Source organism: Melanostigma gelatinosum (genome assembly GCF_949748355.1).
Source record: "Melanostigma gelatinosum genome assembly, chromosome: 7".
NCBI classification, from domain to species: domain Eukaryota; kingdom Metazoa; phylum Chordata; class Actinopteri; order Perciformes; family Zoarcidae; genus Melanostigma; species Melanostigma gelatinosum.
The window spans coordinates 20,624,956-20,642,313 of record NC_136640.1 but is presented as its reverse complement, the minus strand read 5'-3'; the positions used below and the strand labels follow the sequence as shown (position 1 = coordinate 20,642,313).

At 43.9% G+C, this 17,358-nt stretch overlaps 1 protein-coding gene across 1 annotated transcript; it reads left to right on the top strand.

Annotated features, from left to right (window-relative positions):
- The first annotated feature begins 969 nt into the window (after window positions 1–969).
- prdm10 (PR domain containing 10) lies at window positions 970–12,113 on the top strand. Its single transcript, XM_079272681.1, has 23 exons — window positions 970–995; window positions 2,043–2,175; window positions 2,446–2,607; window positions 2,905–2,964; window positions 3,048–3,152; window positions 3,465–3,639; window positions 4,154–4,395; window positions 4,550–4,750; window positions 5,172–5,244; window positions 5,588–5,705; window positions 5,807–5,927; window positions 6,022–6,297; window positions 6,654–6,998; window positions 7,150–7,305; window positions 7,398–7,577; window positions 7,667–7,777; window positions 7,918–8,118; window positions 8,246–8,389; window positions 8,588–8,758; window positions 8,984–9,121; window positions 9,219–9,387; window positions 9,498–9,595; window positions 10,817–12,113. The coding sequence occupies exons 2-23, from the start codon at window positions 2,104–2,106 to the stop codon at window positions 10,991–10,993; spliced, it is 3,495 nt and encodes a 1,164-aa protein (XP_079128807.1). The 5' UTR covers window positions 970–995; window positions 2,043–2,103; the 3' UTR covers window positions 10,994–12,113.
- Window positions 12,114–17,358: the final 5,245 nt, after the last annotated feature.

The following is a 17,358-nucleotide window of genomic DNA, read 5'->3' as shown; positions in this document are numbered from 1 at the left end:
TTTAGTTTTATTAATTTTTTTATTGTTTTGTGACGATTCTGAACGCTTGTTTTGTCACTGTATTTTGAAAGTACTCAGCGTAAATGGCAGTATTCTTTAATATCTGCACAATATTAACATTAATACAACTAGTTCTAACATAATTATGTCTTTATTGATACCTCTGAATATAAATGAACAAATAATCAATTTGAAGATATACGATAACTTAATGACCGTTTGTACCAATGGATTTTGATGCTTGAGTTTGAAAGTACTTCCCGGAAGTATACTTATGTCTCCACTGACGCTAACTTGATTAAGTTAATGCTGCAGTTCTTCTCTGTGACCACCAGAGGGCAGTAACGTATACTACAAAACGTCGTCACGCCGACCAGCTCTCCGGCTCCACAGCCCTTTAGTTTGTTTGTTTATACATTAGCTTTTTACTTTTAGCGATTGCATTCACGCTTGAGAAATGATAAAAGTGGTGTTCAATTGTGTATGTTATCATGCTGAACAAGGATCATAAAATTCGCCACAGAGTTTATCTGCAATAATCCATCCTCCAATCGAAAAATCCCGTTGGCCTTTTGTCAAGAGAACGAGTGCATGCTAACTTCCGGGGTTGGCCCAACGGATATATCCAACGTTTCTATTGGTTGTTGTACAAAAATACGTCATCCCTGCACCACTGCAGATTTAATTCAATTGGACGACTTGTGCGTTTCATTTTTCCGATTGGCTAAATTTAAATTGACCATTAAACTGCATTCAAGATTAATACACACATTGGCAGTAACATCTTTAAACGCCTCACTATATATTATTAAATCCCGACAGCAATATATACTGTTTTATTCTGTTTTCTTTTAAAATATCCCGAATTGTTTTAGCCCTTGAGTAAAAACCGCGCTCCATGGCGTTGCTAGGCAGATTATGTTAATATATGCAATGCAGCCGTCTCTGCAGCTACCATTCTGAGGTAAGATCAACTTGTACGCTTTCCACTAAATGTAAGAAAACTAGGATTTGCTTCAAGATTACTTGTGTAGCTCGACTCCTCGTTAGCATTTATGTTGATATACATTAAATGAGCGGGATGTTTTATCTTATTTGAACCGGTAGGAAATGTAGGTTTTTTTCTGTGCGTCTCTCTTCGTGTCGCTGTTGTTGTTAGTCCCACCCAAAATGGAGCCCGGTCTTCCTTGTTCACAGTAGTCTTGAAGGGCTGGGCTCAACTAGAAATGGGGGACGGGTGGGTGTACCCAAATAATTCGGTCTTTTGCCGCTTGAAATCCAACTGTGTGAAACATCGCAGAATGCAGTCCAGGTCCTGGGGTCTGTGAAGGGATGAGTAGCTCTGAGGTCGGCCTCACTTTGGGACTATACGGCCGTAATGCTTATGTAGCGGTGCGGTGAATGCCCGGGTTTCTCAAGCGCTGGTTTGTGTGGTATGGTCCAGTTGGGACTGAGAACCTGCGGGGTTAAAATAGGGGGGATTGCATTTTTTATTGATTATACCAACAATATTTCTGAATGAGTTTACACAGTGGTGATTTTTCCCGGTGGCATTTGTGCCGACATGCGGCTGTATTTAGACACCGTTTCCCGGACTGGCTCGTGAGCAAACGTTAACCTTGTTTCCCCTCGTACCCCCGCTGAGAGTCCTGTGTGAGCGCTCACAACACCAAGTGGCATGCTGCTTTATTTTGGCGTGAACATCCTGTCAGCCGAGCATAACTGTGTCTGGAGAACCCAAAATATGTGTTGCAGATTGCACGTGGGGTTAAATGCAGTGTCACTTTGCTGAGAGAGAAGCTTCTGCGGTGCCTCGCAGACAAACAGCTTTTCTGTGTCTCGTGCATATGACTCTGATGAACCTGTAACAGTAGAGGCTCCATTGCATCACATTGTTTAAAATCCCATATTGTTGCGTCATGATTATTGATTATTGTCAAATAAATATTGAAATCAAGCATCTATATTTTACACAATATTACCCGTTATCACCATGTAGCATTTTTATTGTCATTATGACTGTCCCCTTGTTGTCATTACAGTCTCTCTCCAGAGTGAAGTGATCGGTGACGTAGTTGCCGATAGTCCTGGCAACGTGCTGCCATGGAGACCAAACAGGAGCCATCTTCTGTGTGGAGTCAGACTTCTGACAACGATCCAGCCAACAGCACACAGGTCTGAACCGTCCCTGTTACAGCACACTGTAAACATCAGAGGACGAGTCTCACAACTAGTCTGTTGAACACTCGCCAGATGCATCCTTCTGCCCACAGTTTCTACTGTGTCCCAACATTCACTATCCACATACATAGCTTTAGTTCATAGAATATTGTGGGATTTTCCAAGTTGTGGTTCCTTACCATCAGAAAGGACATGAATGTACCATCGTTTGTTCAACACTACTATGTCAAGGGCGGATTGATAAGGCCTTCGTGTCTCCTGCAGGTGCATTTTGAAGGCGGGACAGTGGCCCAGATCGTGTACAGTGACGATCAGTCGGACCGGGGACAGCAGCAGGTGGTTTATACAGCAGACGGGAACTCCTATACCTCAGTAGAGTCTGCAGAGCACACACTGGTTTACATTCACCCTGCAGATGGCACTCAGGTAAGAACACATCTTCTTTTCTTTTCTTTTTTTTCGAGCATACATATTTGTAACTGATATTTTAAGCATGTAGATGACAGATGAACAGCTTGTATTGATGGGCGGGTTGGGTTCAATGTTTTGTTCAAGGAGGAAATGGCACATAGTTCATGACCGCATGTTTGGCACATTTTACAAAAATCAGCATTAACCCTCTCAAGAGTTTCCTTTATTTTCAAATGTGCCAAGTATGCATGAATGAATATGTATATTTCATAGCCTGCAAGATCACAGCTCAGTATTAAACTTCTCTTTCAGTCCGTTTTTGCTGACCAGCCACAAGTGGCTTACATTCAGCAGGATGGTACAACGCAACAGGTGAGTTGACGAGGTACCGTCCGGTCGTTGCTGTGTGCCACCTGGTTTCCTTGAACCTTAAAGCGATGCATTCTCATCCGCAGGTCACAGTTCTGCTGCCCAGTGGACAGAACATGAATGCTGCCAACCTGCATGTTCTCAGTCACGTAGCAGAGGCTCCCCAAGCTATCCTGGAGCCAGTGTCCCAGGTGAGGATACGGCACGACGTCGGCATGTGATGTGATGAACAAATAAAACGTTTTGATTGATGTGACTGTCAGTCCCTCAGAAACAAACGGTAGATGGAGAAGATTTCTTGACTTGACAGCCACAACATTTGTTTTTGCATGCACAGAATATCATGAATAAATATTCTCTGGTGGTGTAAAACTATCAAAGGATACATTTTTTACTTTTTTATTGCATTGTTACATGTGAACAAGCCTGGAGATGAGAACTTGTCAGCGTTTCTCACGTAAAGATGAACAGAGCAATACTAAAACTGAAACGATCAAACACAGGAGCAGCTGTCCGTGTCCAATTCGCTCCCCTCCATGGCTGACATCGCGGACCCCCCCACCAGTCCCCTCGGGGCCACAGACTCCACGGACGATTCTGACGAAGATGAGGACGAAGACTCTGAGATGGATGACTGGGAACCTCGTCTGCCTCAGGCGTTCAACCCTCACAGCCTCTGTGAGTGAAGTCCTCCGCAGTCGTCTGGTCCGTCAGGAGTCACTGGTGTAGAGCGCACACAGAGGATGTTGAGTGTTGACTGTGGAAGTGATGCTTTATTTAATACACTCGGCTCACTGACTCACAGAAACCACATAACATAACAAAGTCGAAATATAGAACATTAGAACACGCAAAAAACAACTACAACTGGTTTAGTTCTGTACTACTTTTGTTTTTATTGATAAGAAATGTAATCTGATGTGTCAGCATTTTTTCTGCCAAATTGAAATTTCATTCAGAACAATGGAAATGATCGTAGCTCCTTCAAATCACAGACGTTATGTTGAGTGTCTGTGGACACTTTTTAAGTAGAAAAACACAAAGTAGAGCAAAAAATGACAAATAATATTTACTCATTAACTTTATATATATATATATATACATACATACATACATACATACATACATACATACATTAGAGCTGTTTTAGTGATTGTATCTAATTTTTTTGTTTTTCTTTGGGGCTTCTCAGGGTGTGACGAGTGTAATAATGCCAACCCCTCCGTGTGCCAGAAGCACGGCCCTCTGCACCCCGTCCCCAACCGGCCTGTGGTGTCCAAGGCCCGGGCCAGTCTGCCTCTGGTCCTCTACATCGACCGCTTCCTGGGCGGAGTGTTCACCAAGAGACGCATCCCAAAGCGCACACAGTTTGGTCCGGTGGAGGGACACCTGGTTTCTCAGAGTGAACTGCAGGACCACTACCTTCATCTAAAAGTAAACCGGCGCTCTGCACCACGGATCTCTGTTTGATTGCTTTTCGGCTCTCTGTAGTTGTGTAGCTTTTATTTTAGTATTTAGCTGCACTGAGTAAAATATACATCTGACCTTCTGTCTGATCTCTGGTCTGTGTTTTTGCTCGTTGGCTCAGCTGTGCGTGCTGGATGCAGAGACAGACGGAGAGAAGTCTGATGACATGTGGTTGGACCTTTCTGATGAAGACAGCTGTAACTGGATGATGTTTGTGCGACCTGCTGAGAACCACCTGGAGCAGAACATGGTTGCCTACCAGTACGGCTCAGAGATTTTCTACACCTCCATCAAGAACATCCAACCCAAACAGGAGCTCAAGGTCCGTCCTGTGTAGCTTGTTTGTGTGTTGTGGTGTGCTTGCACTGTGTAATATAGAGATTCACATTTTACACAACCATTTACATTGTTTTATCAATGTCAATCCGCTGACAGGCGACTGGTTTGGACCGGTGGCCAATCGATCAGTGCGTCTCTGTCTTCATATGTAGTACTTAGCTTAAGGCGCTTCAGCAGCTGTGTAATGAAACAAAGTTGTGACTCCTGTCTGCTCGCTGCCCAGCATCAAACCGCTTAAAGGCAGAGTTAGACAAGCTGGTGAGGAAGTTTAGTTCAGTCAAAAGTCAAATTTCTATCGCAACTTAATTACCAGATATTTTTCTCAGTCGGTGACAGAGACAATGAGAGTTAATCAGTCTCAGGAAATAGGTGATTTGTGTTTCTCATGACATCTCCCTCTGCAGGTGTGGTATGCGGCATCATATGCACAGTTCGTCAACCAGAAGATCCACAATGTTACAGAGGAAGAGAGAAAAGGTGAGTCGCTGCACATACTTAAGATCAACACCATCTATTGTTTTGACTTATTTACCAAACTTACAACACTCCTATTGTTTGCGGCCGTTATGCTCAGAGCAGAGCACTGTCTGTTAGCTAAAATTGTCTATACTCTGTAGCTGTTATGTTTTGTTTTTTTCAATTTTGGTTATTGTAAAGTTGATCTTTAATTCCGATTGGCATTAAAAAAAGTCCTAAATCTCACTTTCCTTAAGCTGCAGCAGCCCTTTGTGATGACATGTTCCGTTACAAACTGTTACAACAGCACGAGAGGTCAGCAGGAGTGCTTCTTCCTGGTCCTCACTTTCTGTTGTTCCTTCAGTGCTCCGGGAGCAAGAGAAGAACTGGCCTTGTTTTGAGTGTAACCGCCGCTTCGTGAGCTCTGAACAGCTGCAGCAACATCTCAACATGCATGATGACAAGTTAACCTATGTTACCAGGTAAAGCCCTTTTTTCCTCATCTTATTTTACACTTTTTTTCTTTCGTTTCTATCACATTAGAGCCCAAATGACCAGATTCCCTGTTTCTTTCCTCTCTCAGATCCAGAGGCCGGGGTCGAGGAAGAGGCAGGAGGAGATTTGGGACAGGAAGAAGACCGGGACGCCCGCCTAAATTTATACGCTTGGATCCATCAGTCGACGCCGGTGGGGAAAAGACAACAGTAAGGGACGCATTAATACGTACTGTGTTGATTAATCGATTGGTTGATTGGCTCTGAGAAATTGTGATGGACCCTTTTTCACCTTTTTAATCAGGAGATGCTGGAATTGACAGAGAAGCCGCTGGAGGAGCGAGCAGACGGAGCTCACAACGGGTTGACGGTGGTGGTGGTGGATATGGAGTTGGAGGCAGCAACTGGGTCTGAGGCAGAGGGACAGCTTGTCCCTCCTGCAGTGGAGCTGGTTTCAGAGTCCGTCAGCCCGTCCTCCGACACGGACGTGCCTGTTCCACTAAAGGAGGACCCAGCACAGAGCAGCCATTCGGACGCCCACCTCACCTCTCAGGACATGCGCCGTGCCAAGAGGATACGGGTAAGACTGCTGTGTTCAGCGAAATGCAACAGCGCTTTAGATACGTTCGTTATTTGGTGTCATAGTGGCCATGTTGGCTTTACAACAGTGTGTCTCTTTCCTCAATGCGTGCTTCCCTCAAAGATGGATGTGCAGGTAGGTAGGACCAGGAGGATGGCAGAAAAAAACCCATTCGCTTCAAAGATTCCTTTCGTCATTTCCCCATGGTGTTACTGTTCATGTGATGTTTCTGGGTATTCCCCCTCTTTGACGCCCACTGCATCCATCAGCCTCATCCCATGTCAGGGCAGATCCGTGGCAGTAAACACTGTTATATTTCATGCTAGTAGTTCCTCCCTCTCTGTTGTCCTCCTCAGAATGCAGCGCTGCAGCACCTTTTCATAAGGAAGAGCTTTCGTCCTTTTAAATGCACCCACTGTGGAAAGGCCTTCCGGGACAAAGACAAGCTGGATCAGCACCTGCGGGTCCACGGCCGGGACGCCTACGCCTTTTCCTGCCACATTTGCAGCAAGACTTTCATGAGCGACTCGGCCCTGGAGGACCATCTGGTGGTGCACACGGAGAACCGCACCTACTCTTGTCTCTTATGCCCGGAAACCTTTGAAAGGCTGGACCTGCTCAAAGACCACGTCGGGATGCATGTTGTGAACGGCTGCTTCACCTGTCCCACCTGCAAGAAGACATTTACTGACTTCATCCAGGTTAGTAATAAATGTCTTTGGCCCGTTAGAACCAGGCAGTAAGGGTCTGAGAAGTGAAGTTAAGAAGAATTAAGGAAGGAACATTCTGTTTTGAAATAGTAAATTGACTTATTTACTCAGATTTCGGACGACAAAATGTTCTCTCCCATAGGTGAAGAAGCATATCCGCTGCTTCCATTCAGAGAAGGTCTTCCAGTGCCCAGACTGTGAAAAGGCCTTCTGCCGGCCGGACAAGCTGCGTCTGCACATGTTGCGCCACTCTGACCGCAAGGACTTCCTGTGCTCAACATGTGGCAAACAATTCAAGGTAATTCTGAATCGATGGAGCGTTGAAAGATAACAGCAAGTAGTAAATAGACATGTCAGTTCTTACGTGACAATTCATTTCCTTTCATTAAGAGGAAAGATAAGCTGCGGGAGCACATGCAGCGCATGCACAATCCCGACAGAGAGGCCAAGAAGGCGGACCGAATCCACCGCTCCAAAACCCTCAAACTGAAGGTGCCCACCTCGGACTTCGAGAGCTTCATGTTCAAGTGCAGAGTGTGCATGATGGGATTCAGACGCAGAGGAATGCTGGTGAGCAACGAGTCACAGAAAGCTTTTTGTTTGTTGATAATGAAGTTGGAGATGTTCCAGTACACTCTGCTTTATTCTTCTGGTTACAGGTCAATCATTTGTCCAAGCGTCATCCAGACATGCGTATTGATGATGTGCCTGAGCTCACGCTGCCGATTATCAAGCCCAACAGGGACTACTTCTGCCAGTATTGTGACAAGGTCCGTTACCCCCATCCTGTCGTGTGCACTTTGAGTTTCTGGAGGAGATTTGCCATTGTGGTTTTTTTTCTATTATTTATGTAATATTTGTTTAAAGCTTTCAGTATATCAATGAATCTATCTGATGGCTCTCTGTGCAGGTGTATAAGAGCGCCAGTAAGAGGAAAGCACACATACTGAAGAACCACCCTGGGGCAGAACTGCCTCCCAGCATCCGTAAGTTGCGTCCGGCTGCTCCTGGTGAACCAGACCCCATGTTGAGCACACACACACAGCTGACTGGCACCATCGCCACTGCACCGGTCTGTTGCCTACACTGTGCCAAACAGTACAGCAGCAAGGTTAGTATGAAGCTCTGTCAAAGATGTCCTGAATATTTCTACAAAGATGGGACTCATTCACACTTCCATGCCGTGTCTTGGACACTTCCAGGTCCCGGCTGATCACTCTCTTTGCTTGTTATCTCAGACTAAGATGGTTCAGCACATCAGGAAGAAGCATCAAGAGTTTGCCCAACTCGCCAACACCATCCAGGCTCCTCTGACTACAGCTATCATCAGCAGTGCTCCTGCAGTCATCAGTGTGGACGGCACCACAGCTGAGGCTGTCGTGGTAAGAAAGAGTAACAAACGTTGAACGCCAACACATTACATAAACAGAAATTGGTGACAGTAAAGTACAAAGCTACACAGTGTAAATAAATGTTAATGTTATAGAAAACTGGACTCGGCAGCAGAATCAATAACGAAAGAAAGGGGATCAACTCGTAAACACCCGATATTAGAACTTTCTGATTTATTTTCTCCACAGCCCACAGATTTGCTGACCCAGGCCATGACGGAGCTTTCTCAAACACTGACCACAGACTACCGCACAGCTCAGGGAGACTACCAGAGGATCCAGTACATCCCAGTGTCTCAGGCAGGAGGCAACCTATCCCAGCCGCAACACATTCAGCTGCAGGTGGTGCAGGTGGCTCCGGTGAGATCCGGGATCTGATCTAGGATCTAGATTTGGTTTTTTTTCAAAACTTTGATGTGTCCCCGAAAGGCTGACTCAGCATTTTAACAATATCCTGCTCTGCAATCAAAGTACTACACTAAAACAATCGGTCGATTAATCGATTATAAAAGACTTAAAGTTGCTTGTTCTGTGGTGGATTGAGGCAAATGTAAGAACGTACTCATTATTTCCTGTGTTTCACAGGCTTCCCCCCCACATTCCCAGCACCAGACAGTAGATGTGAGCCAGCTGCATGACCCTCATGGCTACAGCCAGCACTCCATCCAGGTACAACACATCCAGGTCAACGAGGCCTCAGGCACTGGACAGGGTGCCGGCCAGGTATATCCTCAACTCTCTGACTCTGATAACGACACACCCATAATCCCATAATGTTAAGCTTGAGAACAGAATATTGCATCTCTTCACCCTCTTTTAGCCTCTAAGCCCCGCCTCCCAGCAGCCCAGTCAGGAGCTGAGCCCCACCCAGCTGACCCCTGTGACCTTAGCTCAGAGCCACACCCTGCAGACCAGCAGCACCCAGCAGCAGCACCAGGGGACCGTGCAGCACGCCTACATACCCGGGAACTGGAACTACCGAGGCTACTGTGAGTTGCACGCATGCTCCCATATCGTCCACTCAGACTCTGCATGTTTGAATGGCTCTATACTGTAAGAAGGCCTCTCAGGTTAACATGTCAACTTTTTACTGTGGCAGCGTCTGAGATCCAGATGATGGCTCTACCTCACACGCAATATGTGATAGCTGAGGCCAGCAGTCCTGTATCTGGAGTCAACAGCAACCAGGTGAAAACGGTGAGTGAGTGCTGTCTGATACCTGTTGGATTAAAGTGACCGGTACATTTGGCTGTTTAGGAAATCACTGTGATGCCGTTTCATATTTTTACATCCATGTTTTCTATAGGTAAGGCTCACACTGCAAGTGTCACTCGTCTAGACAAAAGCTCCAAAGTTTTTTTTTATGCAAATTTCAAAATATCACTATGTGCTACATGGAAATATAGTAAAACAAATAAGATCCTGAAGCTGAGACCTACATGGGACAATTTAAACACATAAGTACTTGTCACTTAACAGCAAATTTGTCTTTAAAGATTGAAGAATCTATGAACAAGAAAATGGTTTGCTGTGCATCAGAAGCTTCTTTAAATGTATCTCAGCTTTTTGATGATGTATATTCAGCTGTATATTTACTGTAACTCTTGAATTAAATGAAGTTGTATGTGGCTCCTTTATGTCACATCTCTACTTATTGTTCAGTGAGCCTGATAAAGTGCTCGTGAAATTTGTTGTTTGCTCTTTCATTACTTGTGAAAAGTTCAAAATGATTGTTTCTCTGCATATGATGTAAATAGGTACTGTGCAACGGTGAAAATGTGTCCGCCAGTAAAGATTGGCAATACTGATTGGCTATTCTAATGTGATCTCGCAAATCCAGCTGCCTCGCAAGGGAACAGGATCTGCGCAGACATGGGCGACAGTAGAGTTGTAAATACAGAGCAGGTGGAGGCACTCAAACAACCCACGATGAGGAAGAACTCTGGTTACATGACATTTGCACGCTGTAGTTTATATGACAGGGTTTTGTCAGCTGGAAAAATTACTTTTTCATGTGGTATACTCTAAAATACTAATTTGTGTGATTTCTTTTTTTATATCGTCAGTCCGGTATTTAGTAACGAATGTCAACCATAACACCTGAAATTGTTGTTCTCAAGATCTTCAATAGGAAACAGGAAATAATCACGTGTTGAAGTGTGTTTTAAAAAAAACAAACTGTTTCATAACTGAATTTACAGAACATTGTAATATATACTGGTACTGTGATATACAGTGATAGAAGATCACCCACCCCTACTCTGCATACACATCTTTGAGAAACTTGTATGCTGCCAGATGTGTGTCACAGCTCAGGCAATAAAGAATGAGAGACATTCTGAATTGAACATGGTGGCTTATGGGACCAAGTGAAGCCCTAGTTGTGGAACTTAAGTCGTTGTCATCCCTGTCCTGCAGATGCACTACCTTATCTCTGAGGGTCAGACTGAACTGGAGACCAAACACACGGTTCCTCAGAGTACAACCCAGGGCCACGCGGAACATCTGGAGCAGCAACCGGCCACCACGCAGTACATCATCACCACCACCACCAATGGCAGCGGCACCAGTGAAGTTCACATCACAAAACCCTGAAGTGTGCTGTGATGAACTCCGCAGGTGGATACATACAGCGCTGACATGGGGATGACTTGATGACCAGCACAGTTTTATGTGTCTGTAAAATGATGAGTGAGCTGTTGAGTTGCAAGCTGCTGGAACTTTGTGAGACAGTTAAGTTATGTGATTTACGTTTAGATTTTTAACAGAATATGTAAACAAAGACTGAACTGAACTTGCTTTAAAGACAGCACTGGAAACATTTTCATTGAAACTGCTAAAAACAGGGACATTATATTAAATAAACAAACATTTCACAGTCTTACTGTGTGAGCTACTGAAGTGGTGGAAATAGTTTATTGCTCAGTCCTGACACATATTCGAGTGCGCATTTTACATATTTGTAAAGTGTAGTATTTATAATGAAATACAGAAATGAAAAATACTGTATGAAAGCGTTCTCCGGTAGGCCTTTCAAACAGGTCGTTGTGTTGATGCCCAACACCATCTGTTGTGTTGTATGTTTCCCTATTGTTGCGGACCTCAGATGTGTCCATTCATTTCATTTGGGAAGGCCTCAGACAATTCTTATTCACGTAGGGGATTGTCCTAATGTCTCCTAGTTAAAGTGTTACAATTATAAACATGAGGGGACGGCTGAGGAGGTCCACACACAGTGTTAAGAATGATAAGGGATTGTATTAATTCCATTCTGCTTCATTTGGGGCTGGTGCTTAAAGAACAGCACAGTGTCTTAGGGTAAGGGGGGGGGGGGGGATATTGCCACTCAGCATGTCTCATATTTCCTTCCCAATATGGTGAGAAAAGAGGAAGTTATTCAGAAGGAAAAGCTCAAACCTTGCAATAGCAATCACCTGCCTACTGTGTGTTCATGAGCAAGGCCTCTAATGCTGGAACGTATAGTATTACATTACTTCTGCTACTTAGACTTTCATGAAGTACTTTTAATTTACCCATGAAGACCACACCGGTGAATACACAAAATCTTGTAAAAATGCTGTTAATGTGCCCATTATTTATATTAGTCGATAGACTTGTACAATGTAAAATATTGCAGGAATATTATGAGACTTTGATCGTGTACAGCGGCGATTTTGTCCTTTTGTTTATGTGTTGAGAAATTAAATTCTTTTATATCTGCCCAGTGTGTTTTTCTGTTCAATTCATTATAAAGGTGTTGAACTTTGGAAGCAAGCGATGCCCAAACAAACAGTCGGTTCAGGTTCATCTTCAGATCTGTCTGGATATGATTCTTGCTCATGGCCACAGAAAACAGAAAGAAGCTTTACAGCATTTTAAAAGTGACTAAAACATTACAATGGAACAGGCAAGGGTCAACCTTAATTACGGTATGTGTGAGTGTTAATGATCGCTCATCCATTTGTGAACCTCTCTTTTAATTAAGGGTTTAATGCTATTCAGATCCAACACCTTGTTCACATGGTGTGACCTAATAACAGCTCGGTGACTCCCAGTGTACCTGGGTGGAGCAGGGCTTGTCCTCCACACAATTGTGATGAAGTATGTTTCACACATTCCTTCGTGGATGGAAGGCAGGAAAACGTAAAACGAAAACACCACCTAGATTGTCCAGTAGAACCAGTCCAGTAGAACCAGTTTAACAAGCTGAACTAATCACATACCAAGCAGGTGTATTGTGTTCAACTAAATTGCTCTGGTGCAGTTTCAAACAGCATGTCGTTGTCTGTGTTGCTCCTATGACTTGGTTGACAGTTTGCCACCCCAAAAGTCGAGGGGGTACAGGACAAGGAGGGAGACCGGGCTGTAAATGGATGAAGGAGGTAAAGGAGGACGAGGGGGGAGAACCAGCTGAGAGGAGGCAAACACGGCAGAGGTACGTAGATCTGTGTGTCATTCAACTTACCTTTTACTAGCGTTTGAGTGGCAGGAGTCTGCTTACCTGCTGCTACAGGGGAGAAGGTCTGAGTCAAATCTGCTCAGGTATGTTGACAGCAAATGTTTTTTTCTGCTCCATTAGGGAGACATCTGTCAACCTCTGGGTTCACATCTACCAGTAATGAGCCAAAAGAACTGAACTGACTGTCAATTACAGTACAGTGCTGGTTTAGGGAGAAACCTCTGTGACTCAGCTGGACACAACAGCTGGTCCATCATTATAAATGCATGTTGCGTGGCAAAGTATTGTCAGAACTTTATTTCAAATTCCAATGTGGATACCAAGACAAGATTAACCAAACTGTATGAAAAGTAAAGCAAAAAAAATATGTAACAATCCACTTAATGTCACGTGTTGCTATAAAAAACATGCCTAAGACTTGAGTCATGCAAGTGCCACACAATGTTTATCTAACCTTGACGCAAATTAAGGGGACGTGTTAGGGACCATATCTCACAAAAGAGATCCAATATGAACGCTAAAGGGGAATGACCTTAAGGCTGCGCTAATTCTAACGAAATGTCTGTCTGAAATTTATATTTGCATGACCCCTTTTTCTAATCGTGTTCCCTTTTTAATTTCCAATACAGCAGTTCTCACTCCCTGAGTTTCTTTTTGACGGTTTGCTGTCTATCTCTCCATTACTCCAGCAGTTCAAACCAAACACCAGCTGTTCATCAGCCACAGCAAACATCTTGGTCACAGACTCTGAGGACACTGAGACGAGGCTGGTATGGTTTTGCTCCAGTAGGTGCAGTGTGGTCAGTCTGCCAGGTGGAGGCGACACTGCACCCATCTCTGTTACTGGTGGATGTGTGCTGGAGGCTCCTGTTGGTGTGTTTGCTGTGGATGGTTCTGGGAGGTTGTGTCCATGCCCTGAAGTGCTGCCCGAGGCCAGGACAGAAGCAGGTGAGCGCAGATGCATTAACTGAATCTCATCTTACCCTGTTGCTGGATTTCTTCGTGTGTTTATTTGGTGAGTTTGCTTCAATTTAAGGGGGATTGTCCACTGAGGATGCAGCAGGAGGTTGCTACTGAAAACATGAATTTATGGTGAGACTTCATTTTACAGCCATTCCTCCAGCATATGATATATTATTTGGGGATTTCTTTACAACATATAGAGGCAATATGGACCAAAGATCTTATAGGCCATGTCATCTAAGAACACTGTAAGATGTCCATTTTAAAATCTGCTATATCCAACTGCTATATCTAATTTAAATGCACCCAAAGTAACCACATCTCCCTGCTATGAAATGCTTAAATTTCACTGTTTAATAAAATACGAGTACATCTGTAGTTGTGAGGGTGGATCACGTTTCTTCATTGAACTACCGATACACATTATTCCTCCAGGAGGTCCCAGTCGAGGAGCCTGGACAACAATGTTCCTCTGGCCCTTGCCCTGGCTGACGGCCTGCTGCTGTGTGCGCTCCAGGAGCCCCTTTTAGACCCCAGGGTGCCCCACATAAAGGCTCTCCTCTCCAAGCTGGAGGTAAGAGGGAGAAAATCTCTCTCTCGCTCTCTCTCACACACACACACCCACAGCAGCCTCCAGCAATACCTGTCATCTCCTGTGTTTTCACTCACTCTTTGCATGTAGATCACTGTGAAGTCTTTGTTGGTGATATTAGATCAGACCTTGGACTCAGGAACACACTGATATTCTAGCCCAGGGCAATACCCACTGCTGCTGTCTTCTGCACTCCGAATCAACCCGATTGGCAGAGGAGAGCCATTTTAATTCCATGTATTTCCTGTTTGCATTTTAGCACTTACCATGAATGTGGCTCTATGATAGCAGTGTCAGTGATTCTGTTAGCATGTTGGTTTACTTCTTTAATTTAAGCTGCAGGTCAACATTTGTATTGGTAGAATATCTCAAAAAGTGATGACCAAAATCTGCTGTAACTTTGTGAGTTTAATGCTCACTAAAGTGCTGTCATGCTGGGTTAAGAACCCTGTCCTCCTGCATCAGCGGATATCGTTTTGTGCCATGAACATTACAATCTCAAAAACCCACGGAGCTGTTTCCTTTTCTTTCTGTTTTTAGAATATTCCAAAAATGTATGATTTTAAATGACTATTGCAGAATCACTATCGATTTTATGTGTTTTGGCATTTTTAAACTGTGTGAAAATATTTCTTTGTACAGTTGCATGTGTAGACCAGATGTGTCAGTGGAGAATGAATATACAATTCAACAAGTAGATTCCAACACACTGTCCCCATCTCTTGAAATTTGTATGTGAGCATTATAAACGCAAATACATTTAAGTATGACGTTCGATGGATATTGATGCATACATTTTGCAGAGGCAGTTTTAAGAACCTCCACAAAACTAAACCCGGCCCTCTCAATCTTCTATTTTTCACTGTAGTCAGTGTGTCACACACTTGAAAAGGCTGGTATTGGTTCAGAGACGACATTGGAGGATATGGACCAAGACTCTATGCTGATAGACAGAGTGAAGCTCATCCACACATACCTGCAGCAGCGGTAAGGTTCAACCTCCAGTGTACATGCCATCTGCTTTCTTGGAAACTTTGTTCAGGTGGATTAATATCACACATTCCCTTCTGATAGGTCGAGCTCACTGTGTAGACTCGTCCAGGTGCAGGGGGATTTTGAAACCACTGCGAAGGACGTGCTGGAGGGCCTAGAAGGCCTCTGGGCTCAGCTGGAGGAGCTCCACACTGGGGTCACGCTCACCAAAGAGGGGAGCCAAGGCCACGGAGACCTGGCCTCTGCCCAGACAGACACAGAGGTAAGCATGTGTGAAGGCGTGTCTGCAGTAGTGCTGGTATTATAGTGTACCAGTGTAACATTAAGTTTTGCCTATATGCTGTTGATATAACACATTATCCTACACAGAGGTGATTAAAAGTGCTTACAGGCAAAGAAAGAAAGCAAGAAAAAAGTATAAAGGAAGATAAATAAAAGTACAGACAAGCCTACAACGATAAGCTGTCTTCTTTGTTTTAGTTCCTTTTACGAACCATGAATCATCGACATTGTCCTTGTGCATTGAGTGTTATTTGTAATACTCTTATGTCTTTGGCAAAGACTTTGTTTGCCGTCTTGGGTCACTACAGGAACAGACTTCAGTGCTGCCAGGCTCAGCTGAAGGACAGCACACAATTAGTGCAGGTAAAGTTCTCCTCACTCAAGAAAAGTCAACTTCTGATATTTTCTGCTGTCTTCACTCAGAAATCCCCTCTGCCCTGTCCCACAGGAGTTAACATGGCGTCACACGCAAATAAGCAACAGTGTGAGCAGCACCAGTGAGTCAGTGTGGCCAGAGCTGTTGCTTCAGTCCAACATTGAGCAGGTACAATTAACTAAAACATTGTCCATAGCTTTAGAAACCCCCCAGGACTAAAAACTCTTCACTCTCTGCAGTTTGACAAGGTGCAGGAGAGTTTCCTTACCCTGGAACAACAGACCTCTACGTTCCAGGCTCACTTGGAGGGACTTGGAAAGGCGAATCAGGAGCGACACAGAGGGCCTCTCGATCAGGCCAATGGGGACCATTCCTGCTCGGTTTCTCCACAGACTTCCCTTCATCTCCAGAATGGAAGCACAACTCACGAGAAGCACCGTAACTCGACCTCTGCATCCACATCTGTCTCCTCAATGGAAATCGGCACAGACACAGGAATAGACCGTCTTCTCTCACTGTGTAAGAGAAGAGCTCTGCAGTTCACCTCCAGTAACGGACGCCTGCGTAAATCTGGAAGGAGGAAGTGAATGTTATCGGACTCTACTTGGTATATGCACCAGGAATTTAGTAAATAGAAAGGTTTTAATTTACAATGGAGACTATTTTCAAATGTAGATAATTTGCTGGTTGCCTGAAAAAAAAAGATTATTTATTGCTTTCTATGTTTCTGTGATTTCTGTGTGTTTTTTTGCTTACATTTTTCATTTCAAGGACAGTGATAGATAGGATCATGCACAAGCAGCTTTTTTTCATTTACTGAATTTCAAACACAAGGGGGCACACTTTCACCAGTTATGACAAACATAAACTTTTGTCTCAAATCACCTATTCAACAAACTTTATCATGATATCAAACATCATCATTTATACACCCTACAGGCATCTTAAATCTCTGTCTGCAACAAGGGACCATGGGCCTGACCTTTTCCTGTCAATCAACTTTATTTGAGGAAATTGTTGGACAGGCTTCTCAAACATATGGCCCATAAATGTGTTTCTCCAGAGCAGCCAGCCACAACTTGTGTCTGAAGAATCTCAAGTGATGAATGACATTTAGTCATGTTTCATTGACTAATTAATTGCATCATCTATCCTATTTGTACTTGAAGAGTCATGTAATGTTGGATCTGATGATGCGTTTTTTCGTTAAGCCACCACTTGCTGTTTTAACCAAGTAAAAACAAGTTAAAAAAAAATATTTGTCTATATATTTAACAAGCACTTTCTTCGAATGT